At 38.7% G+C, this 25,748-nt stretch overlaps 1 protein-coding gene across 3 annotated transcripts in view; it reads left to right on the top strand.

Annotated features, from left to right (window-relative positions):
- The window catches only part of ARHGAP10 (Rho GTPase activating protein 10), a 138,250-nt gene that overhangs the window by 96,100 nt on the left and 16,402 nt on the right, over positions 1 to 25,748 (top strand). For all 3 annotated transcript variants that reach the window (XR_001520941.2, XM_033513966.1, XM_015624190.3), the window contains 2 exons: positions 7,334 to 7,484; positions 22,207 to 22,369. Coding sequence is in view for 2 of the 3 variants with exons in the window: in XM_033513966.1 (XP_033369857.1) it covers positions 7,334 to 7,484; positions 22,207 to 22,369 (314 nt within the window). In the remaining variant the exon portion in view is untranslated. The remainder of the gene's footprint in view (positions 1 to 7,333; positions 7,485 to 22,206; positions 22,370 to 25,748) is intronic.

Below are 25,748 nucleotides of genomic sequence, written 5' to 3'. Positions count from 1 at the left end.
GTTTTTGTCTATATATGCACATGTATATATATGTTTATATATTTATTACAAAGGAAGGGGAGATCAATGTTATCTAAGCTGTGTTTCGCCATAGTTGTTTTTGCTGGGTCTTGACTTAGTTTTCCAAATGCCATCTTTCATCCTCTTGGGACTTCTCATACTCTTTATAAGAGAAAATGCATGCAAACATCCTCCTTCTGCATTGTTTTCCTTTGAGGAGTTTGTCATGTTTTAGAAATCAGCGTAATTAGATTGACTATTCAATCCTTCAATTTTAAGGCATTTCTCTGCTATTTTAAGTAGTTTCGGTAACTAAACAAGATACACTGTTATGTGTAACAGGGAAAGATAACCTTTTTAGAATACTGTCCTTGGTGTGAGTGGGAGCAGGTGAGCACAGAAATGAACCTGCTGTTGCTGCTGGTGCAGTGGACAAACGTGGAGGTATCCCCAGCCTGTTGTGTGGTTAACTCACATTTCCCTCCATGGCTGAAATGGATAGGTTGATAGCAGTGAATGGGCTGCCATCAGGAGTGTTCTTCTCATGACTTGTTCAAAGGTGGAGCGCTATGTGATACGGTGGAAGCTGCAGCCTTTGTGTCAGGAGTGCTACTTTTAGAAGGGCTGACTCAACAAACTCATAATTCGTGAGCAATCAAAGGACACGTATTTTTAACCTTGGTATGGTTTTCTTTCCCCCCCTCCCCTTCTCAGCTTCCTCCAGACTGTAATGTTGTGTTTTGCAGGCTTTTTAGTTTATTCATTGCATCTCAAAACTTGAACTACACAGTTCAAGGCAGTCAGGGCAAATGAGTGGCTATTAGTCTACTGATACGTCAGGTCTGTCTGAAACTTCCCTGTCTGAAATTTCCCATCCAGATCTGTAGTTGTTCTTGTATAAGAAGAGCAGATAGCAGATGTTCCAGTCAGAAGGAGATTGAGACTCGCAGTGTCCACAAATCCCTATAAGCAATGTTTCATTTAGTTAGGGGTGGTCTGGCTGCCAGGCAGATGGGCTCGGCAAATGATATCTTTGCAATGAAGAAAAGGCTGTCTTGGATGGATTCAATTGTAATTTATTTATTTAGAGAGCTTTGTGGTTTGGCTCACAGCCAAGGATATTTCCTGTTTCTCATTTTGACTTATACCTGGTTACTTTCCAGGCTGCATCCAATGTTGCACTGTAATTCAACCGTGTGTGCCAGGCAGCATCAAGAGCATTATTGATGCTTTCTGGTTGGTGGCCCTCCAGAGACTGAGCCACAGGTAGTTTTCAGCTCTGGATCTGATTCTACCCCCCCACCCCCCAATATAATGATTGTAAATAATGAATAAAGGTATTTTGTGGTTTGTAGTGGAATTCAAGCCTCAAAATCCAAAGCCTCAGAAAGTCTGTATCTTGTGTGATATCAGAGAGCAGCTCACAGCATGTCATATTTTACAGTGTGTAAATGTTGAAGTGCAAAAGTCAGGATAACTAATTTGAGGCAGGCACACCTGGAGTGGACACGATGATAACCTTTGGGAGGTAAGCTATTTAAGAATTCTGATGAAGTTGCTGATATTTTTTTCTTGGAGAATTTTGCAAACATTTTAAAAATACTGAATATGAATTTTAGAAGTAATCAACTTTAATTGTATTTTACGCATTAAATACAGATTCTGTTTAGATACCAAGAATTCCTAGTGCATGTAGTTTTTATTTATTGAATTGTGGTTTAGAACAAGAAAAAGAAATGGATCATTTTGACTAAAACCAGGAATGAAGCATGTTGATCTAGCATTGTTCATAGTAAAGTGAAAATGTGAACCAGTAAGAAACTACAATAACAAAGGATCATTTTTAAAAAGATTTCAGTACTCTGGAAATTTTATAAAATTGGTAGAATTGGTCCAGAAATCAGTTTTGAAATAAAACTTTTGTCCTAGCTCTCTAGAAGTTGATATTTTGTAACTTCTATTATGATTTATCTTTTAATAACTCAAATTAGCTTCTGTAATCCCTTCAAATAGGGAATAAAACCCCTATATTTCATGTTATTGAATGTGGTTTTTACTGTTAAAAAATGGATTACAATTAGTGTACGATTAGTGGTTAGTCATTATAATTAGTGGCTGAACTACTGTAGTAGTGTTTTAGGATGCTTATTTTCACCTTGCAATTTCTGAAATACTTATATCTACAGTAAAATTGTAATTTGACATAAAAGACATTGTTGCTTTGGTTTCAGAAAATGGCAAAAAGCAAGGTATGACCACTGTCTTTATTACCCTAAGAGGAAAAAAAATTTAAAATTTATCTGAGTTAAGAGCACACTGTGAACCACAAAGACAGTTGGCCTTTTTTTTTAGTCTCTAATATAAATTTTTTGTGTCTCTAATATAAATTTTTTGTGTCTCTAATATAAATACATAATTTTTGGTTTTGTGCAGATTGCTGGTTTTAACCTGAATTGGGCTTGCATTACATTGAAAAGAAGCTAAGTCAAGGAAAGACCATGGTGATAAGCTCCTGTTGCACTATCCCATTAATTGCTAATGTATCAGATATTCTTTGACCAGCATTTATTATAGCCAGTTGTCATGGAAATGCAGGGGGTACCACAGGGGTAAAATGTGCAAAGGGAGAGCAGTATATGTGCCATAGCTGGATGGTGTTTTATATTACTCAGTGAACATTAGTGGAAGTATCTGTGTGTCTATCTTTTATTTAACAATGGCAAATCACGTTGGCATTGAAGGGAAATTGCCCAGATAGAAACTCATGTTGTGCTTCTCTTGAGAAATACTCTCTACAACGTATGAATCTAGTAGTGGAGCCTATCCTGCTAGTGGAATTCCAGAGAATTTGGAATGACCTTGCATGTTCTAGCTTCCTTTGCATTACATAGTGACTTCTGGTGCTTTGGTTTGTGTATTCCAAGGAGATAGATGCATGTTCTGGGTGGTTGATGTAATGAGAGTGATAGGGGCTTTGTCTTGCAACAAAATCATGGCACAGCTTTAAGCTGATTTTTTATAAGTTTGTCCTCATTAGCTCTATTACTAAGCCTCCAGTATTTTCTCCCCTCTTTTTCATCCCACTCTGTCCTTGCTGTTTGCTTCCCACTGATTTTTAGAGGAAATTTTAATTACCCCAGTGAAACAAAGCAGACAGAGATGACCTGATGGCTGGGTCTATTCCTGAAGTGATTCCTGGCAAACATACTGAAATTCATTAATTAGTTCTGCTTGAGACCAGAATGAACAGATCAGTATTCTCTTGTAGAACAGAATCTAATCTACATTTCCATGTACAGCTATACATCTAGTCATAAACTTGTGGAATAGGCCAAGTTAAATCCTCCCAGCCATGGGTTTTTTTGAGCATCTAAAATAGGCTCTCGTGAGATTTCAGGATCTAGAGTCCAACACTGTTGTTGCAGATTAAGGGGAATCTGGCAAAATTCCTTGGGCTGCTGCCATGTGGATCTGCTGGTAGAATACAGTGTGATAATATGTTGAATTTGGCTCATTACTCTCAAGAAACGCTGCCATAGGCTTTGTGGGACACAGATTTAGGAATTGGAATGGTTATACGTAGGGATGATCTTGGGCTCACTGCTCTAGACAGAGCTGTTATTAGTGCTGTATGCCCAAGATGGTTTGTGGTTTGTTTAGCCTTGTAAAGCATCCATTTTATACTCCTACATAGAGAGAAATAGGTCAGACTTACCAGAGTTTTAAATTGCTCCACTAGAGCTTCATCTTTTCTGTTGTAACTTTTACACTGCAGATTCAGAGATTCATCCTCTGTTTCATTCAGTGTGTACTTTGAAATTCTGCTTTCATATAAGATTAGACTTAAAGAGCCATTTACCCTATTGGACTAACTGGGACTGACTGAGGGATTTGTTGCTGGATTAAAATTTTGAGTGCTACATATATTAGTCTTCTCCCAAGTGTCAATTGTTACACTTAGCTTCAGAGTTTACTCCCAGGTAGGTCAATAGCAGGATGCTAGTGCTTTTGAGAACTAAATTGTGGGGAACTGATAGTCTCAAAAACCACAGTCTCAAAAGTCTCAAAAACTGTGTTAATGCTGGATGTGACCATGAAATCTTTAAACTTTGAGGTTGGCTTAGTATATTTTTATTGCTTCTAGAACGATGTAATTCAATGAGCGTACTTCACTCTTTATTACAGGAATCAGCCTAAGCTGTGGTGACTTCTGCAGTCTAGATGAGTGACAGTAGTAGATCTGACCTTAAAGGGTGCATGGCTTTTTGAGTAGCAAAACAATCATCTCTTAAATAGCACATTCCAATGTCTTCTTCCTTAGGAGAGTTTCCCTCCAGTTGGATATGTATGGTTGCCTTGCCATGCATCTGACAACACCTGCTTGTAGTCCAGGGCTTGCTCCTGAACTTGCTGCCATGCTTTTGTGCAAGTCAGGCAGCACACAGCGCTGCTGGGGCCATTTCAGGTGCTCATACTGTGTGTGTGTGATGATGAATTCAGTTCTCTGTGCACATGCACTGGGCTTCTGACAGCAGGTCACTCACAGCTGGCATATTTTATTAGCCATGAAACATTTATACTTCAGTGATGTTTAAATAGTTAATAAGGTTAGAAGGAAATTTGAATAAAACCAAAACCAACTTTTTTCCCCACAGCTTAAATAAAGCAGGTCTCCATCCCCTCATTCTCAGGCAGACCAGGCTTCTGTCAGTGCAGGAGAAAAATATCCAAGCCATGATGAAACACATTTGTCTATTTAAGTGAAAATAAGGCAGGAAAGGTAAGCTGAATGCTCTATGTGCAGTTCTGAAGATGGAGGTTGATGTTCTGTTTGGTTTTCAGATGCTCTTCTTTGCAAAACTGTAGTATGAGCTGAGGCTTTTGCCTGCAACAGAAAGAGATTGCTGCTGCTGAAAAATGTCTAGTTAGGGATGAACTAGTTTTTATTTTCCTATTAAAAAGACCAAAAAAGATACCAAAGTAGGGATGAAAACAACCATGAACTGCTTGAAAGAGCAGTCTTTTTTTCTTTTGCCTTTGTGATTCTTAGTTTCTCATGCTAATAGTTTTTGAAGAGTATATTGCAATATTTGTGAGAGACAAGTGAAAAACACTGAAGAATTTCTCTGCTACCTGTGCAAGTTACCTAGAAGTATACAGGAAAGCTCATCTCTTATGAAGTACTCCTGGGAAATACTTGTTCTTCTCACCAACCATCATTAATTTTAGCAGAGATCCGTAGAGAAGCCTGTAGAAATAAACACAGCTGTGGAATGTGACATAGTAAACAACATGCTGAAACCTCTTGGCAGAGAGTTGTTTGCCAGAGAGCCCAAATGCAATGCTTAGTCCATGGAAAAGATGGCATTTCAAGTTTTGGTACCTTTGAATATTGCAGAAGCAAATATTTATCCCTAAACCTGCTCAATCTAGCCTTGTATTTACACATAAGGGGGCAGTGTGGTACTGTTAGCCAAGTGCCATGGAGGTGCGCGTTAGATTTCACTATTATATATTGCATCATGTTTTAAGAAATGGCTTTAGAACTCTGAGCACAACTAGAGCTTTGTCACTGCCTGAGAGTGCTGCTTTGTCTGCGCTGGGGAGAACCAGGTTGGACAGCTTCCTCTCTTCTTTGTAAACATTTTGTTTTTAGAGAGTGGCAATTTTGGCTCTCTCTCGTAGTCCCTTGTTCGTAGGCATGTGGAGGGGGAGACAGTTTTCCTAATGCTGCGATGGGGAACTTCAAATTACAGCATTTTTACCTCACCCATGGCAGCATTTGCTTACTGGGAAGGAAGGTAATGTTTCCACTGGAGCTTTCCTGTGTGCACCATGCATGGGTTTCTGTGGCCTACTGCTGCCCAGTTTTTGGAATATGATTCCACCGTTTTTGTGGAGTATGTGCTCTCCTGATTATTTTGTACCAGCACAGTCTTTTACCTGCCAGTACAAAAGTGATGATTAAGTGGCTATAAGTCAATGCATGGGATCTTGGGTCGTCTTCCTACACCTTAATATTTAAGGTTGGCAGGCCAGGATATGATGGCATTTAGGGTTTCTATTACTTTAACAATGTGTTTTGAGTGCCTTTCTACAGGATGCTTATGGTATTATTTCTCACCTGTCTGACTTTTAGTGTCATACTGCACCTGGCACATTTATTATCCAAAAATGGTATCTGTGTTGTCCCGTTATAGTTTCTGCATGAATTTCTACTTCATAAAAAGCTTCCCCTTCAGATATTGATTACAGCTCTCTTCTTTGCCACGTATCCTCATACTCAATATTATAAAGTTGCAGAGTATAAGAACATCATACACTGTTTCATTATGTCTTGTTATATCACTGTGTTGCATTGCTGTGAGGTGCTGTACAGACACAGGAGTTTTCTTACACAGCTCCTGTTTGTGTTTTTCTTTATCTGCTGCTTTGTCTTTGCTGAAATACGTATGAAGCCAATTTGTTCATGCCATGACCGCTTGTCGAAGGCTGCTGGTAAATTGTATGCCAGCACACTGATAATTTCTAGTAGTAAGTCAGCACTGTTAGACTGTCCCATTTGTGTGACAGTTAAAGTGCTATCGGGTACAGTGAGTCTATGCTGTTGGTTAATTCACAGAGAAATGACATGGTACTCTGTGTGGAGTGGTGATATGCTGGTGGTCATGATTCAAAAGATAAAATGATGACAGAAAATGCAATCCTTTTTATATGCATCTTTGTGAATGTCAGTATTTAATATAAAATTTCTTAATATGCAATAGTTAACAGAATAAATTCTCACATGGTTTGTTACTATGGTGTTTCTCACTAAAAACCCCTGCCCAACAAAATTTTCCCTTTGCTCTCTTCAAGAGTGTGGTGTTTCTTTAATTAAAATGGCTGATATCATGATATCACAAGGTTTGAAAATTAAAATGGGTATTCTGGAAAAATTTCAGGTTCTAACTAAACCTATAAAGCATTTTGGTTACTGGTTCCTAAGTTTATATCCTTCATTTTCTCCTTCCCCTCCATCCTAGCTGGTAAGTGTGGCTGCAAATGTTTTGTGTTTGAATTAACTGATTGACAGCTTGGTTAATGTGTAGACAGTGCTCTTGGTTATTTCCATATTATATTTATCTATCTATCTATCTATTTATTTATTTATTTTAAAGGCACTCATTAAAAACCCACAGCATACTCCCAAACTTGAAGGAATGGATTTTTTGGCTCCTGTCTGCTTTGAATGAAATCCAAAACAAATGTTGTTTGATAATGGTTTACAGTTGCATTGCACAGGTTGCTCTTCATGATAAATAATTAACACCCTTTGTGTTCTTGATTGCAGATTTTCAAAACCCTGCCTGATGCTACTTTCCCTGAGCCAATCTCTATGTCAGTATCTCCTCCAAATGCCCCACCAAGGCAGTCAAGAAGACAAGGACAGCGTATTAAGAGGCCTCTGGCTGTTTACAATCTCTGCCTGGAGTTGGAAGATGGTAAGATGTTAGTAGTAATTTCATTCCTTGCATCAGATGGGCTGTGTATCCTATCTCCAGGAGGTGTTTTCACTTCATGTTTCATTTGTATACATGTGTGGATGCACATGCACACTGGTTTCATTGTTTAGGAACATGCAAAGAAGCGAGGAGAGCTACAGAAAGAGGACAGCAGGGAGTACTGTCCTGTGACTTACGCTTAAAAGTAGGACGGACTGTCTTAAATATGCTTTTCTTCTCTAAAAAAGAAGCAGCTCCTGTTTCTTTGGGGAAATCTCTTTGACCTCTACTGAAGATTACACAGCCATAAGATAAATGGAGAGAGAACTAAAATTAAAGCAAATCTTTTATGAGAAGAGCTAATGCACTTTACAGTTAAATTCATCTGGATTAAAGGCTCAGGTCACCACTGCACTGGAGAATACCACTACTTCACTTGAATATTTAATACCTTGCTGTAACTAGCAGTAAATAATTGTCAACTTCCCTTACCACTGAAAAGCAATGAGAAAAAAAAAAAGTCTTCCTTTTACATGGAGTCTGCAGTGGCAACATACAATGAGACAAAGGGTGTATAGAACCTTATATATTCTAACTGTTGGCTAGAACCATAATCATTTTCCTGAAACTTCATTGCTTGGGGGTACATACAGTACTGAGGAGGCATGTCAGGGCTCATTTTGTGTTACAGTTTTTCTCCTCCCTATTCCTTTTCTCTCTCCTAATGATTTTAGCCAATTGTATTTTCACATGAGGAGCCATGGGATCAGGGCACAAAGTCCAGTTACAGCAAGTGAAAATAAGCAGGAAGGTTTTGAACTCATGCAGCAGGAAGATTCTGCTGGTGAGCTGTCACTAAATTGGTGGTTAACAGTGGTTGAGTTCATAAGGCAAGAATACAAATTCCTACAATAGCTGTTAAGTGCAGGTCTTAGAAGTAAACTCAGGACTGTTTATAGTTTCAAAGCCAGTTTTTCAAAGAGTCAGCAAGAAACTCAGCATTCCTGCCATTGGATTTGATTCACCAGAGAGATACATAATCTGTGTCTTTCTTTTGCATCAAATGTGAAACTAAATGCCTTGACCAGAAGGTGTTTAAGGTGTGTTTGCTCAAAAAGCTTGAGCTGTGTTAATTTCAATAACATCTCCCAAAAGCTGAGAAAGCTCTCAAGCTACATCTGCAATAATAAATTTATCCTCATTTGAAATACAAAACAAAACTGAAGGCACTCACAGAGCTATTTACATCTAATTTTGAATGTGAATGCTAGCAGGATGCAAGAAGTACTGCAACTTCTCCAATTCCATGAAGCAAGGTGTGCGCTGAGGAGTTGATTTTGACACAAATACTACAGACAGAAAGCACTTGGTAGGTTATTTTCATTCTAGGAGGCAAAAATACAGTGTTACCATTGAAAACTGTTATAAAGATTCTATTTTGCCTAAATGCAGTCCATATTCTTGTCTAATTTGGGCATCTTGGCAAAGAGATGGGATTGTTAAAGGCTGTAATAGTTACATTTCATGCAGAACTCTGGTGCTTGTCTGGGAGTTGTAGTGGGCTGAACTGCAGGACAGCCCAGTACACCATGGTGCACATTAAAACCGTAGTGAAGGCTGAAATTTCGGTGGGATCTGGCAATAACATTTCCACTTGTAACTGCTGAAAAAACACCCTCTGTGGTCTCTAAAGCCAGTACCAAAGGTAGCAGGATCCTCAGGCTGTTGGTAGCTGCTGGCCACGTGCTAATGTCTCTTTTCCTTGTTCAGCCAGCCAGCTGTGTTGGAACCGTGGTCAGTGGTTGGGACAATGACTCTTGGGCACGTGTGCCGTGCACATGCAGCGCTGCAGTCCCTCGAGCCCCGCTGCATCACTGCATGCTCTCAGCTGCTGCCCCAGTGGCTGCAGGCTGTGTGGCTCAGCCAGGCTCATGAATTATCTAGTCCCTGAGTAGAGCTCAGTGCCTCCAAATACACTCCTTCACTTGCTTTCTTCTTTGAAGAGGGGGGCGAAGGAATAGAATGGGCTTCATTCCATATTTACCTAGTTTCTTGGCTAACAAATGCATGTTTTATAACTGCTCTTTGGAAGATTTTATCCTGTGTGTGTTTTTAACAGGAAATTAAACATTAAACCCCTTCCCTCCCCCCCGCCCCCCCTTATTCACAATGGCATGAGTTAAGCACCAGGCACAAGCCAGTGTTTTGTATTTCCTGGATATGGCAAAATTATCATAATCTTGTTTTAAACAAGCAGCTGATACATATTTATATGTAAATATATTTGTAGACAAATATATCCCTAAAGTTATTGTAACTGCATATAAATATTCTCTATGCCTTGCAACTAGAACTGTGTTGGAGACAAAATCTCTCTGTGCTGGAAAACTTCTTGAGTGTGTTTCTTTTAGGATTGTTATGCAAACCAGGAAATTGTTAGAAAAGCGGAAACAAGTCTTTAGCTATCAGCTGCTCCAGGGAGTTAACAGGCTTCAGAATCCACTGCTTGAATTGGAAATGCAGGGTTCGGGCCAGCTTTCTTTTTAAAAGCACGTTTGCAGTCGAGAAGCTTCTTGACTGCGCACAAAATGTATGCGGCAGCCACCCAGAAAGGGCTGTAAGATATAGAAATATTGATAGTTATAATAGCTGAAGAACACACACTACATCTTTATTTTGCCTTCCAGTAATTAGCTGTACTGAATTCTGATAGTGCATAGATTTCCCTTCCCTTGTACATGGCAATTAGGTGATTAAACCTATTTGCAAACAATTCAAGGATTATATTTACTACCATGAGGATCTTTGTTTCCTGGAAGACCAACTTAAGTCACAGATGATACTGTTTGTTTTTCTTTCAACTTCTTTCTTATTTTCTCTATGGTTAGCCAGTTACTAAAGTTTCACTCTGAAGTTTTTTGACGTCCAAGTGTCTCAAGTAGAACTGGACCTAATGGGGAACTCTGGGGTACTTTTGTATGTGGCCTAGGCCCAAAATTCTTGTTTCAGCAAAATGCAGATTTGTCTGAGATATTTACATTAGGACCATTTCCAGAGTTTTCTAGCCTTCTAAATGAAGATTTGGGATTTGTTTTTTGGGGGGATTTTTTTTTTTTAATCAATCAAAATTGCTTTCTTCTTTCCCCCTCTCTATCTGAATGAATTTTAGAGTGAATAGCAGTGCACAAACTCCTGTGACTTACAGTCTTAGCTGTGTACTAATGACTTTTCATTGTCTGTCTCTCTTTGTAGAGAGGGAAAGACTGTTGGCTAGAACTGGGAGTTGTTTATCCTGTTCTAAACATGTCATTGGGCTTTATTTTTCATTTGGGCAGTCGGTATATATCAGAGGAGACCTCTGCTTACATTTCTCCTACAGGGCAAAGCAGATTTAAAATTCTGTACCCTTACAGTTTTATTTAGATTTTATGTATCTTTCTTGTCTTGTAGCAAATGCAACAGGTTTGGGATTTCTCTTGTTCGTTTCATTCTTTTTTTAGTTTTTTCAGCACCAGAGACTTGGAGATTATTAAACAATTTTGCTGGGCTGTTAGAGCAATATGGGAAGAAAAGTCCTGTGTAAGGTAGGCAGTGTAATGCAGTCCATCCAGGATGAACAGAGAATGAGCACAAGTTGCATAAGTCACACCTGGAGTCAAGAAATGGGTCATGCGTAGCACTTTGTCCAACTACAGAACAACTTGTTTTCTAAACAAACCAGAATATACATCTTAAACCACAGGGCCTGCTGATGCCTTATTCTATTTGAATAACCTCAAGGTGCCTAAATTTCTCCTTGGCACATACATGGACATATAGCACATTAGTGTCAAAGGGGGTGCTGCATTGTTCTTTTTTTATGATATTTGTGTCCTGTCCCCCACCTCTGGAATCACGTGGGCTGTTTCTGATAGCAGCAGCACCAAGCTATAAACTAAATACTATATTTATATTTATTTATATAAACTAAATACTAATTTATATTTATTTAGTTATTTAGAAAACAGGTTCTTCTGTGGAGTTCAAAAACTAATAAAATTAGAACTGCTATTTAACCCTTCAAAACCTTTTGGTAACTTCTATTGTCCTTTGAAGTATTTAGGGAAGCACAGTTATGAATGGTATGTTAGTGTTGAACAGGAGCTGGTCTTGAATTTTTTGTGGGGATTGGAGTGAGACACTGTCTTGACCTGGGTAATAAATTACTTTGCATGACTTACTGTGGCATTCAATTAAATTACTTTATCAGAGTAAAATGTGATACATGTAATGGCTACATAGCAATATTCCCTCTCCCTACTAACCCCCTTATCCCTTTCTGACCAAAACACAAGTAAAAAAAATCATAAACTTCATTTGGAATTACTGGACAGAAAACCTGGGTGTTAGAGGAAGCCTTGAACTTAGAGTGAGACTGGTCTTCAGGGCTGAGACAGCCCAGAACTGCAAGGTTGCAGGTGTGAAACCTGGCCTTGAACTCTTTCTATTTCTGAATCTGCTGCTTGGAAGTGTTTCTGTAACCTGGCACATAGTAGGGGAAATGGAAAGAAAAGCTACATAGGCATATCAAAAAGCCATAAGGCCCTGCAATGCTTGCTTACAAAGCTATTGTTAACAGCTGAGTAGAACACAGCTATGCTGTCACAAAATAAGTGCACCAGTGTAAGTCATGAGGGGAAGATCAGAATGACTGCTGTTTGCCATGTGGAATTTCAGACAGTTTGTATTTCATCTTGCTGCAAGAGTAGTTCCTGCAATTCTGTGTGATCCATCACAGGTTTTCCCACCTGATGGCTCCGAGTAGGATGTGTGCTATACAAAGTTAAAAGTCTTAGAAGTCTTTTTGAGCTACTGCCAGTGAAGATAAAGCTTTTTTTCTCATGTAATTGTGGGTCCTACTTTCCTGTCAGAGAGTTGATTTCTGCTTGGAGAGCTTTGGGTCCATAGAAGCTTTTTCTTTTTTTTTTTTTGAGATACAAAATAATTTTGATCCATACTTTGCATACACGATGTACATTATCTGGCCATTTTATCCCTGTGAGCAATCTTTTTGCTACAGTCTACTTTCTGTGCTGTTACAAAAAATCAAGTTTGTGTCATGATGTAGTAAACATCTCCTAAGTTTTACATCTCGTTGAATGAGGTGTATCAGATTTTCATGGTTAGTGTGAGAATTGTCTTAGTTTCATTGCCAGTACTTGTCTGCTTTCAGTGCATGAAATCTAGAGGCTGTAGAAATGTTCTAAGTAAACACATACACGTGTTCACACACATGCATACAACAGGAGTCAAGGGGCAGGGGAAGGGAACTTGAATAGACTTAAAATTAGAATCTGAATTGAAAGAGGGAACAGTGAATTCAGGAGAGTGGGTCAGTCTTTCCTTGAGGCCAGACATTATTAAAAATCTGATCTCCTGTAATAATCCTTCATCTCTTTAATTCTCTACCTTCTGCACACAGACATGCAGGGGCAGATAATGCTGTAAGAAGGCCAATTTGGCATGCTAAAAGCCATTAATCCCAGGCATGGAAGTCACTGACATCTTTGCTACATGCCAGCTGTGCCCTGGCCAGCCTCTATTGGTAAAAGTAACTTCTCTCACCCGGCACACAAGAGTGTAAGTGGAACAAAGACTTGTAGCTGTTCAGCTTTTCAGTCACCTTCCTATGGATGAGAGCATGCATTGCACTGAATTAGGGGTTTCCTCACATGCTTTTCTTCACTGGTGACAAGGATAGCAGAGATCTTGCAGGGGAGAGCTGGTGAATTTTTTATAAGGTTGATATGCAAGTTAGAAAATATTCCTCTTCTTGTTTTGTTCCCACTCCATCGGTGTTTTTCATTCATTCAGAAAAAAATGTATTCTTGTTTGCTCGTTAGCTTCTGCAAGTCTTTGTCCCATTTGCTCTTCTTTTTCTCTCTAATTTTCTGTTTTGTTCTTTTGAAAGTTGCACTTAGTGCAAGGTGAATTTCATTACTGTCACTTCTTTCCTTCCCAGCTGTTCTCACGACTTGCTGAACCAACAGGGAGATTGAAGGTGTTCTTAGGGGAGATCAACAAACCTGTCACCTGGATGTTCAATTGAAACAACTGACAAAACTTCCCCCAAGGGCTGCTTATCTTGTTTTCAGTAATTTTTTTAACAAGCCATAGGTATTCAGCTTGGTCCATTCCTTTACAGAAGTCACTGTTATGGCAAAAGGAGAGAGGTATACAAAATGAGGAAGGAGGCACAGCCAGGTGTCAGCAGCATGGAGAGAATATTTCAGAGTGGCTTTCTTGTGAAAGACCTATCATATACACAGTGTGGTAACAGTCTTTGTCATTGGCCAAATTGTGGAATTATTGGTTAGGAACCTCTTTTAAGAAGTCGTAGGAAGTGACTGGAAGCTTAATACAAGAGAAAAGGAGACAACAGCATGATGTTATGTCTGTTATCTCAGGGACAGAGCTTTTGAACACCTCACCATTTGAGGGTGGAAGACACGTTTTCCAGCTGATCGGTGCCTGAATTACCAGCAAAACAGAAAAGGAAGCATAGAAGAATATTTTCATAGACTTGGAGGTTTTGATGGTATTTAAGAAGTGCCACTGACTTAGGGAACTTTTAGGCCTGGTGGCTGTAGCCCTTTTGGATTTGCTCTGGTTTTTCACAGTACTCATTCTCAGGGATGAGACTAGAGCTGTCCTGTTGCATGTTTCAGTACAGGGTTGGACTGTTGGTTAATGTTGCCTGGACTGGTGGAAACCCACACTTAGTGCTACAAAAAAAAAATAATACAAAAGCAGTGAGACAGTCTGTTTATCTTTACTATTTGTCAGGGTTTTCAGGAAGCAGCTTCAGTTCATCGTTGTGTTTTTCAGGCATGAAATTGGTTGGCACCTGGCCAGCCTGGTAAGGCTGGAGATCATGTGTGGTTTCCTGCCAAGCCAACTCTGGTGAAAATGAGTAATCTTTGAGTTTAGATACTGCTCTTGTTATCATGGTGTACATAAATCAAAAGAGGAAGTCCTCTGCATGCTTGTATCTGATTTCTGTTGTGTTTCAAAATTTAATTATGTGATATAATTAACATACCAACGTTGTATCTGTAACTGTCTTGAACTGTTTTTCCACAGCTTGGCGAATAAATTTGGATTCTTTACCCATTTTACTTTTAGCTTGCTCAGCAAAAGCCTGTGTGTGTTTTGGATTTTATTGATGTAGAATAATCCAAGCAGTATTTCTCCTGAATTTTGAGAAATGACATGCAGTAAGGGGGATATTTTTTGAAATAATTGCTTAGTTTTTACAGGTTAATTGTTTAATGATACCAGGTAAGTGTATCTCTAGAAAGATGCTTGTTTAAAATTGAACTTTGTGTTTTAAAAATGGATAAAAAAAATCAGAAAGGAGGAGGCCAGAACAGGATGATGGTCCCCAAACTCTACTTGCCCCTGAGTAACTTGCATATGAGCACATTTCTTTCCCCTTTCCTAACCCCTGCTCAAACACCTGGTGGCCCTTTTGGCTACAAATCTTGAGTTGCATCATTTAATCATGAGGCAAATTCTTGTCTAGCACAGCTTCCTCCTTTTCCTGATGTATTTGAACCATTATGGAGCTGGGAAAAACAACCTTTCTACAAGAAAGCTACTTTGTGCCTAACATACACATGCTGCTACATGCACATATTTTAAAAATATATCAAAGTAGATCTTTATCTAGGAAAAAACTGTAGTCTGCTTGAATAATTGTGTTAATTATTTTGTCTGAGAGAAGAAAGTAGCTGGTGCAGGGATCTGATTCTTGCTGCATGTGTTCTGTGTGACAGCATGAAACTGATGGGAATGTGGATTGTCTGCTGTCCATTTGCTCTGCTGTCTTGAGGCTGGATGAGTCTATGATACCTAAATTTATGTGAGAAATAACTGCAGACCAGGGCAGGGCTGCAGTGTGTAGGATTTGCTACACGCTGGGGTTATGAATGAATACTTTTGGATAATGGAATGTGGTAATACAAATCTATTTTTCTAAGTATTTACAAGAATCTGACCTCCAAAACAGCCATTATTCAGGAGCAGTGAAATAACTCTCTTGTTTAGTTTTAGAATTCACTATGGTTACTTATTAAACCAAATAATAGGCCACTATTAGCTTTCGATCAAGCTTTCACCTTGATTTGGAAATGTGTTTAAAAAGCACAATTTCTGTGATATGGAGGTAATAAACAATTGACCAGTTTTAGTGGCATGACAAACGAAAGTACACAGTTTCTTAATTTACTGATAAACAGATGACTTGGCTTCATTAATTAAGAAAACTTTAAAAAAGTTTGAAGAAGTAGAAGAATGTCTGAGTTTACCTGTTTTTTGGTATGATTTACCACAAGATGAATGGTACTGTAAATAGTTGAATAAAGGGTGTAGCCCTGCATCTAGAAAAGGCTCTTCTTGACTGCCGAGTCCTCTGATAACTATCAAAGAAAACTTTCCCCAGTGAAGTTACTTCTGGCTTTCCAGGAATGGCTGAATCCTTTCCAGAATAGTTGGTACATGGTTTCATGGGATCGTTTAAAGATGGATTAACTGTGTGAGGAAATTTGGTTATGGGTTTTCTGTCTGTTTTCTGTACATGCAGAAAATCTAACACTTGGAACTAAGTACTTGCTTGATGAAGGATATTTGTGGTACCAATATTTCTTCTCTATCCCTGATCCATGAGATTCCTGTTAAAATGAAAATATAGTAGATACCCACAAATGAATGTAAGAGCAAAGCTACTTTCTGCTTGGTTGGACTTCTGTATTACTGTGGGAAGTTAGCTATTTATGGGGAACGAATGTTGTTGCAGAGCGGGATGCAGCTGTGGTGCTGATGGGGGAGGATGGGTGGCTGCACAGGAGTGCAGCTGCTGCTTCCTCCACCTTGTGATGCAGAAAATGGCAGACTTGAAGCTGGCAACAGGGATTTTGCAGCATCTTTAGCCTACTCTCCTCAGTAATTGTCCCCATCATCCCTTGTCTATGACTCTGTGTCAAAGTCAAGGTGGATTTTTATCCTCTTATTGTACCATGATTTGTCTATGCAATGACCATTTAAAACATATATGATTGTTTTGTTTGGTGTATTCTGTGTATCTCAACAGAAACAGTCACATATTCCTCATTTACTCCAGAAAAATTCTTTCATAAGCTGTTTTCATTCTCTGGTTACCCTTAAACTATAGACATTGGTTGTATTGTTGACATTAAAGATTAGTCTTGCTTTTAACATTAAAGAATGTAATTATTCAGTTTACTTAAGCTGAAGTTGGAAGAAAACTGTCACTTAAGTAACTGATAGTGTTAATTCTCTACTTTTCATGGTTCTTAATACAAATGCTTTTTTCTTATTTAGAATTCTCAGAGTAAAGTAAGGATCTGATTATTGACACTGCCAAAGTATTTCAGGTTTTTTTTTCAACTTTGGATGCCAACAAAAAATATTCTTAGACTAGCCAGATGGAAAAAGGAGAAAAAAAAGGCAGTGGGGAGACATGTCATGCTCAGTTAAGGTAGAAGCTTAGTTCAGATTTCTGGTAAGGAGGGTCTGAGAGCCTTAACTATCTGCGGCTCCTCCAGATAAAAGGGAAAAGGAATGGAGGGGTTTTTTTGCTAGAGAAAAGCTGGATATGAGGTAGGTCTTAGTCTGTGCTGGTATTTTGGGGGTATCTGTTATTATGAGAAAGGGTGACACGAGGCAGGGAAGGAGGAGGGATATTTGATTTAGAAGCTGAGGGGTTTGCAGTACGAGGTAGACACACCAGTAAATTGTTAGTATCAACCTAAGATATTTATTATTTTCTAGATGGGGCTGGTCTGAGCTGTGAACAGCCAGAAAGGCAGAGCAGAGGGTTTCTGTTGCAGAGGCACAGTGAAAGCTCAAAGGCTTGGATGTGTGTTGTGATTAGATCAGTGAAACAAGAAGATAATTTACATGACAGTTTAAAAGGATCCAAGCAGTCAAAAAATTTAAATAGTCTGCAAAAGGTGGTGAGAATGTGAAACAAGTTTTTAACTCTCTTGAGGGTAAAATTGGATCTTACACCTATTTGTGTAGGATGGGGACATGAATTGTAGAAGCAGCTTGATGGCAGCTCTAGAAAGATGGCCAAGCTGAAGGCACTCAGAGCCTTCCCACAAGTATGACGAAGGAAAGGTGAAGAGTTGATGGCTGGAATGTTGACAGAAATTTGTGAGATGTCATACAGACTTACTGCTTTTGTACTGAGAACCTTCGTGTCCTTCATCTGTTCAGGCACTCTTTGGCACCCAAAACTGAGTGTAATAAGAGAGAAAAAGGAGGGGGATTGACATTTTTAGAAGGAGAAGGTGAAGGCACCAAGAACACCAGACTGTATGCTCAAAGAATAATATAAATGAGATTTAAAGGCAATCACATCTTGCATGTTTTATAAGGTAAGAGCTTATTAAAATTCAGGTTGTAGGAAAGAATAGGAAGTTTCTGGAGCTCCTCTTTGAAGGGACCTGTCAGTCCAATGTGGCAGTCAGCATTTTCATAGGAGTGGGAGACCTGACAATTCTGCTCACTGGAGAACAATGCTGGAGATCAAGAGGAGTGAGAGGAGAGAAACAGTAAAAAATACTAGACTATCGCTATTAGGAGCCCCTGACTTTTGAGGTAAAAGAAAACCCATAAAGCTGATTCAGTTCCAGCAATGTCCTCAACATGAACTTTAAGAGACAAACAATGTCAAAACTTAAAAGGCAGGTCTCCAGCAGCTTAGGGTCTTCAGTGGTTCTACAAAGCAAACTGCAGGAAAAGGGCAGGGTTGTGGGAAAAGAGGAAATGACTAGAAGTCAATGTATGTCACAAGTTTTGAACAAGTGTCAAAAAGAACTTAGTTATGATAATCAATGTGTAATCAAGCAGAGAAGTTGACAGGTAGGTCTGTTGCTAGGTGAATATTTTGAATAATGCAAAGTCACCTAACTTATCTGAAAAAAAGATCACTGGTCATGGAGTTGTATAGCTTGGCAGTGTTAAATTTTAAAACATCTTGCAGCTTGCTGAAGAAGTTTGAAGCAACTGGAGGAATGCTGATAGAGTAGCAGTATTTAGAAAGGTAAATACAAATGTTTGACAATATATTTGCACATGGGACAAAGTTAGGAGAATTGCAAATAATGACAGGCAGTAGGAGTTGTGGCTGTGTGCTAAGCTGCACCCATTCAAACAAAATAAACGTGGTTGTATTGAAAAACAAATGTATGGATTTTAGAGGGAAAACGTAGCCCAGAATTACAGAAAGGAGCACATCCTTGGAAACAATGATTCTGCTATGTCTGTTGGTCATAGAGGCCAATCAGCTCATCATATTATTAATTTAAATTCATGGCAAAAACAAGTGCCAGCCCTGGATGTACAAACAGGACTGATGAGTAGGAGTAAGTGGTGGAATTAATGTTTAATGTCATTCTGATGGAACCACAACAAAACCCCACAGAATCACATCTGATATAGCCTCTTCAGAGAGAACAGTGGGAAATTTTAACAGCTTTATAAAACAGGTATATGATTCCAAAGCTGCAAAATCCCTGCCAGTAAGAGACTGTGTTAAACCTAAAAACGAGACCATTGAAATACTGTCACACAGCACAAAAACCTGATTTGAGAGGTAATATAATAATTAGTAGTGCATATTACATGGGTCATGCCTGAAAATAAGGCCTAAAAAAGTGAAGGTACATGCATTTGTTGGCAAGTCTGTTAATTAGTAACCAATTGATTCTTCATTCCCTTTATCATGTACTGATGTTTTCAGACAATGACTATTTGGAAGATGTAGTTTGACCCCACTGTGAGACAGGTATTAATCAAAAGCAGGTTATTAAGCTGAATGAAGAGATAATGAGACACATTTCTGTGGCCTCTGCCATGTACAGGAATTACTGTAATTTCTGAAGTTAGCAGAACTTTTGGCACTGACATAGAGGGTGAGATCTTTGTGCTGTTGGAGTCATAGCAATGACCCTGTATTTTGAAGACTTAGGTTTGGAGCATATATTGTTTTTAATCATGAAAATGTGCTAGATTTCCACTAGTCATCTGTATTTGCAGTTATACAGAATTGCCTCTTCCTGAATAAAAATATTGTTTTACTTTACAAAAGGAGATAATTGAAGACTTCAGAAATGTAAAGTGTCTTTGAACATGTTTTTAGAGGGTTTTTACTTAATCCCATAGAATTTAGCAGGCGTTTTTTTGTTTAAATACCTGATTTGTTAGTGTTCAAAACCAAATCTTAGTTTTGGGAGCTCAGTGCAGTACAGACTTTGAGAAAACACTGGCTCAGGAAGGAAGAAGTAAAATTTGAGGAAAGATTTAACACACAGTTTAATTTAAGATAATGTCAAACATAATTGGCTGTATACTACAATCTCCACTGTTGACTCTGCTGTGCGTGACTGAAGTGTTCAGTGTTCTGTGTTTGTTTTTTTTTAAACTTTTTCTTTGTGTTCTGAGAAACAGTTCAACAGAATATCCTCTGCTTTCTGTAGGAAGGTGCTGTGAGTTGGTCATGCTTGTAATATTAAAAACCAGATTAATATTCCTTTAAATTGTGTTTTAGTATTGCTAAGTGAATGATTGAGGTAAATGGTATGTATAGTTTGATAATCTAGACTGTGCTACTACTATTGCTTTTAAAAGGGATTGTGATGGATTAAAAGGACTTAAGTCTAGTTCTAAGGAATTTATGAAACAAGTTTGCAGTACCACTGTCTAATCTCTCAGATGTTTATCACTGTGACACATACATCTGCAAATGAGATGTAATTAATTCGTTTTTACCTGGCACTCCTGTGATTCTCATGTTATGTAAATGTGGAGCAGCAGCACCATGGCCTCGGTGCAGTGGGGAGGTGCCAGGTGAGCAGGATTGGGCCACCGTGCAAGTGACTCACTTTCCCAGGTTAATGTTCTCCTCCTCAGAGCGAATCACTCTTCGGTACTATGGGCTAATTTAGGTCCTTAAATTAGCAGCTGCTTGGGGAGAAATTTCCAGATGATCATTTTTATCATTTCACTGTTTCTAGTTGTATGTCATTTTACTCTCTAGGGAAGTTCTCTCAGAGCTGCTGGGAGAGGGGTGGGGATGAGGTGGCTGGGGACGCAGCTGAGGGTATTGCTAAGTCTAAGCTATTGTAGCAGAAGGAATTGAGGCTGTGATAGAGTTATGAGAAGGATTTTATCCAGGGTGGCTTTTCATTGTCCACATTTTTTGTTGTGGTGTTACACTTTTCTTTAATTAAGAAAAAAAATCGTAAATGAAAGAAATCATTGCAACAATAATGCTTGATGAAGTAGAATTAAGCTCAGTTGTTCCCTGAGCAGATGATAATTAATTTAGAAATAGAAGGTAATGTCATACAGGACTTCATCTTGTATATTACTCTATGTAGGAGATATAACTTGTCAAGCCAATAATTGAACTTTTTTGATTGTATTTGATTTGAGCTTTTGATTGTATTTGATATGAGCTTTTGATTGTATTATTTTGATGCTATGTTAGGACTTAGTTGTTATTTTTTTTTTCCCCAAAAAACTTTTGGTCCCAAAAGCACAGAACTCTTTTACAAAGACTGTGGGGGCAGTGGTATCTAATCCACTCTAGATTTTTCTGGTGGTGTTATTTGGCAGACCTTTGGGTTGTGTTCATGAGTGCTACTGGGAGTAGGATGGGTGGATAAAAGGATGCAGGGAGCCTTGGTAAGGGTGGCTGGAATTGATCCTTATTACTGTTAAATATTAATATATTGAAAACAACTACAGGCCCCATTTGAGACTGCTGGCTTAGCTGTGCTGGATACTTTAATGCTTGCAAACTTCCTCATTTCACATACCTCCTTTAGAATTTATGGAATGTACAGCTGATGTTTAAAAAATAAAGATGGAAAGGAAGAAGTTATGTGGGTGAAGGTTAGCTTTTCAGTGAAGAACGTGCTGTTTGGCTTGATGTGTCAGCATGGTTTGCAGTGACTGCTCTGACACATTAGTAACTTTATCTTACAGTCCTTGGGATAGGAAGGCTGTTCCTTTAATGTTTTACTAATCAATCATATCTGAATATGTTGCCTTTTGAGTGATATCCTAAGAGTAGCCTAGGAAAACAAATAGTAGATCAGAATACAATGAGCTCTCTTAAAACATCATTAAAAAGGAGCAGTAAAAGTAACATTCTTGGATATTGTGTGTTTGTTAGAGATCTCTTGCTTATTCTGACCTTTCTAAATGTCATTGTTTCATGTTTGAGAAGACTGTGCTTTTATTGTATTTGAGAGCACTCATTTCCTCAAATGTATGTTAAATTGTCTTTAGAGACTGTGTTTTTAGGGAGATGTGCAAATGTGCATAGCCTAAACTATTTTCTTGTCAGAAGTGATGCCTTTGTCTAAAAATATCTCCCCAAAATTTAGCATTTCATTCACATAAAACACATACTGAAATGGGACTGGGAATATGTTGTAGGTGAAGATAGCCTGGCAAGAACAGTAGGGGAAATTGTGCAGTGATGCCTTCTGGGGAAATACTGGGAGGTTGCTTGTCCTACAAAATACCTGGTGGAGATGGGACAGGGTTTCTTCTCTTAAATATTTCAGGACATTATATCCAAGGCAGATTATTTGGCTTTATGAGATAATTCCTGGAGTATTCTGACTCGTGCTCTCTTTTCTAGCTGACAGTCACAGCTCTCCCAGAGAAGACACCCCAACTGGGAGCATGGATTCTCTTTCTTCCCAGTCCCCAACACCTGCCTTCTCCAGCAGCCCCCCTGGGCTCTTGGATGGAAATCACCTTATCATGGACAGCGGAGATCTTGCAGGCTGGACAACAAACCTGTGAGTAACTTGAGTATTAAGTAAGAATGTTTCCACTGGTATGATTGTGAAACACATTTCCCTTTTCAGTTTGGTGAGGAGTGATTTTTAGAAATTGCATGTAATTGTGTTTGTTTTCTTCTGCTACAGAAGGATGTGTTTGTATGTTGTGGTGGGGCTTAGAGCCTACTTGAATGCTTGTAGGAAAAAAATGTTCTTGTTCTGTTGAAATCTACTTCATTTTCCTGTGACCTGTTATAACATTCAAAATAGTTTTTTAATTATTTTTTTTAAGCAGTGAATATATGTTATTTTCTATATGATGCATTACCCTAGTTTTATTTCAAGAAAATATTAAGGTAGACTTATTGTTAAGATTTTGGGCCCAGCTTTGGGTTTGGACAAACACACTGCAATGAGTGTGTGCTCAGATGCTATTATCTGATAACGTTACCATTTTTAATCTCTTAACAAATTAAATGTCTGGTTTCCAATGGAAGTCTGTCACTTTCAGTAGATGCTGTAAGTATTCCGTTTTTGAGCATGACTTAAATTTAACAGAAATAGTCATTGAAATGTTAGTCATATCTCTCTAATATGTATTCAGGTTTGATACACAAAAGCTGACCATAACTTGTTTTTAAATCAGAGTTGAACTTGAATTGAATTCTCAGGTTTGCTATTCATTCAAACTTTAACCACTATCAAGACAAACTTTTCCAGCCTTTAGTGCCAAGAAGGATCAGGTCTGGAGAAAAGATCTGTTACAAATATTTTCCATAATGGCATTCTGAGTAGCCAACTCTGGTGATGAAAGAAGTGTAAAATATATGTGTAGATGTATGTAACACATGAGAATGTATCAATAATCATAAAATAATTCATTATAATTAACTGATGACTTGAGTGTTTTTTAACTAGAACAATTTTTTTCTTTCATATATATTGAAAGAATTCCGTATTTATAGGTGTTTTCCATAAATGATATTTCTTTAGTAGAGGTCTGAAGTTCCTCTTCCCTTAGCCTCCTGTACTATCCTCTAGAAGTGAGTAGAATTAGCAGTAAATTGTACTTACCAAAGAGAGGTGCATGTGTGGGATAGATGCTGTAGCTGGTATAAAACTGGACTGTCAGTGAAAGCTAATTAAGGAACACAGGGTTAGCAGGACAGTGATAATGTAATTTCAAAGAATAAATGGAGGAGTGTTGGTTTTGTCCAGAGAGTTTGGGAACTTCAGGTGTTTGAAGGAACATTTTTTTTGTTTTTGTTGTTTTATTTTTTTCATTTTTTTTTCTTTTCATTTGTTAATTTTCATAAAAAATTATACTGCAGTGGTGTTTTGGAAACCTGACTTGATGGCTTGAGGTTTTCTGCTCAGTTGGAAACAGTACTTAGAGTTCTCTTTGGAAGAGAAAAAATAAAGGTGCATGGTATGTGCATTTAGATTATTTGTCAAAAGTAGTTTCTTCCACTTGCCTGTCTGTGAAGTCTGCTTAAGAGCTACCTCTGTAACAAGCCTGGACAGTGACAGAGAGTAGTCTGGGTATGTTACATTCTTTCTTTCCTCTGCTTTCTCACTTCAAATTGGCTTCCCCTTCTAGTTGGGATGACTCAGAGAGCCCTGCCTTAACAAAGAAAACCCCAACCAAAACACAGAGCAGCTCCAGTGTAGTAATGGCAGAATGTAGCTCTGGTAGCTCTCACGGCTCCAGGAAATAAATGTAGCACTGGCTGTTGGTTGTAGACTATTCTCATAAACTGGACCAATCCTTAGAGTTAGGTGAAGAATAATCCTTTCTGTTTGTGCAGGATTTCAAAATGTTTTGTATTTTGAGCCAAACTGGGACAAAATTCTTGAAGCTACGGTATCATCTCTCAAATGGTATTGCAGGTGTTCACTGAGCTACTGCAGATGCCATTCTGAGTCTAGGGGAGATGGAATTATACCAGAGGATCTGGTTTCACAAGTTTCTGCTGATGTTTATAACACGTGGGTGTTGGAGATCAATCACTCAGGAATTATGCAGTCAACAAGGTGATGGTGACTTCTTGGTGGCAGAAGAGTTAGTTGCAGCGTTTCCTGGGGGAGGAACGTTCCATTGTGGGTCAAGATGTGTCAGATATCCCAAGATCTGGTTGAAACCAGTAGTTTGCTTTAAGCAAGAGTACATGATGGGTAGCAAGAATACTTTTTGTGGTATTTGTTTCCAAGAAAGAAGTTTGGTTTTTTTCCAGAATGATAGCTGTTGTCACCATGATGTTTCCTGGCAGAGATTTTTGTGATGTGTGCCCTTTCCTTGTCCCACCTTCCAAAGCAAAAGGAACTACAGCTTCCAGCATGGTGAGCTGAGCACCAAATGGAAGCAAATAAACCCTCGCTTCCTGATGGGCTCTGTGAGGGGCTTCATGGCCTGAGTGGTGAAAGAAGCTAAGAGAGCGAGGGCTTTGCCACCAATCTGAAATATCTCACAAAGCCCCGACTGCTCAATTGTCATGTCAGTATTTAAAGATGTGCCGTGCATACGGTGTAACTCGAAGGTGATGTTTCACATATGTGCCATTTTGAAGCCCTGTTAAGCTGTTGGTTTTCATGTCTGTAAGTGTGTGTCAGCCTGATGCTAGATTTTCTCTGAAATATCTGTGTGGATCAGACATATGTCCTGTGTTGTCACGTGCTGCTGTAGGGGTGAGTAGAGACTTGGGTGATGCTTGGCAGGGGTGGTTCTCAGTGGAGACCTGAGTTTGCTGCTTTAAGACTATCATGCACCCTAAACTTTTTTTAACCTCTTTTCTGATGTTAAAAATAACTTCACACTTCCATCTAGAGCCAAATACTAAAAATAAATATGTTTTATTTTTGCATACACTCTGTGGTAGAACATAGCTTCCCCCCCTCCCGTCAATCACCAAGTTACAGAGTAGTTTTTGTAGACAAAGGATTCAAATTTCAAATAACCTAGGATGGGCAAATTACCACTTCTACTTGATGGAGCACTGTGTCATAAGCGTGTACTGTTTGAAAATACCTTCTATCCAAGGATGCTTTGCACAAGGGGATCTCAAACATAAACTCATAATTATAGTTGTGAGCTGGGTAAAGGGTTGATCTCCTCTAGTATGGACATTTTTTTCCCTTTAAGGTAGAGAAGCAGTAGCAATCTCAGTTTAATGTTAACCATAGCATTTGTATTCTTCGTTTTTTCTTCTCTGATTTAAGCGTCCATACAGACTCTCTCCTAAACAGTTTCTGGTTTTTCTATTGCATTTACCCAAAAGAGTAAGCAAATCTTCCCCATCTTTTCTTTGAGAGGTTTGATAGCTTTTTGCTGGAGGATGTAACCTTGCTTTCAGTGCCATCCTGATTGGCACTGAAAAATATGCACCCTAATCACTCAGTT

This window comes from Parus major, chromosome 4 (genome assembly GCF_001522545.3).
Source record: "Parus major isolate Abel chromosome 4, Parus_major1.1, whole genome shotgun sequence".
Lineage (NCBI taxonomy): Eukaryota > Metazoa > Chordata > Aves > Passeriformes > Paridae > Parus > Parus major.
The sequence above is the reverse complement of the archived record's forward strand: the minus strand, read 5'-3'. Positions and strand labels throughout refer to the sequence as shown.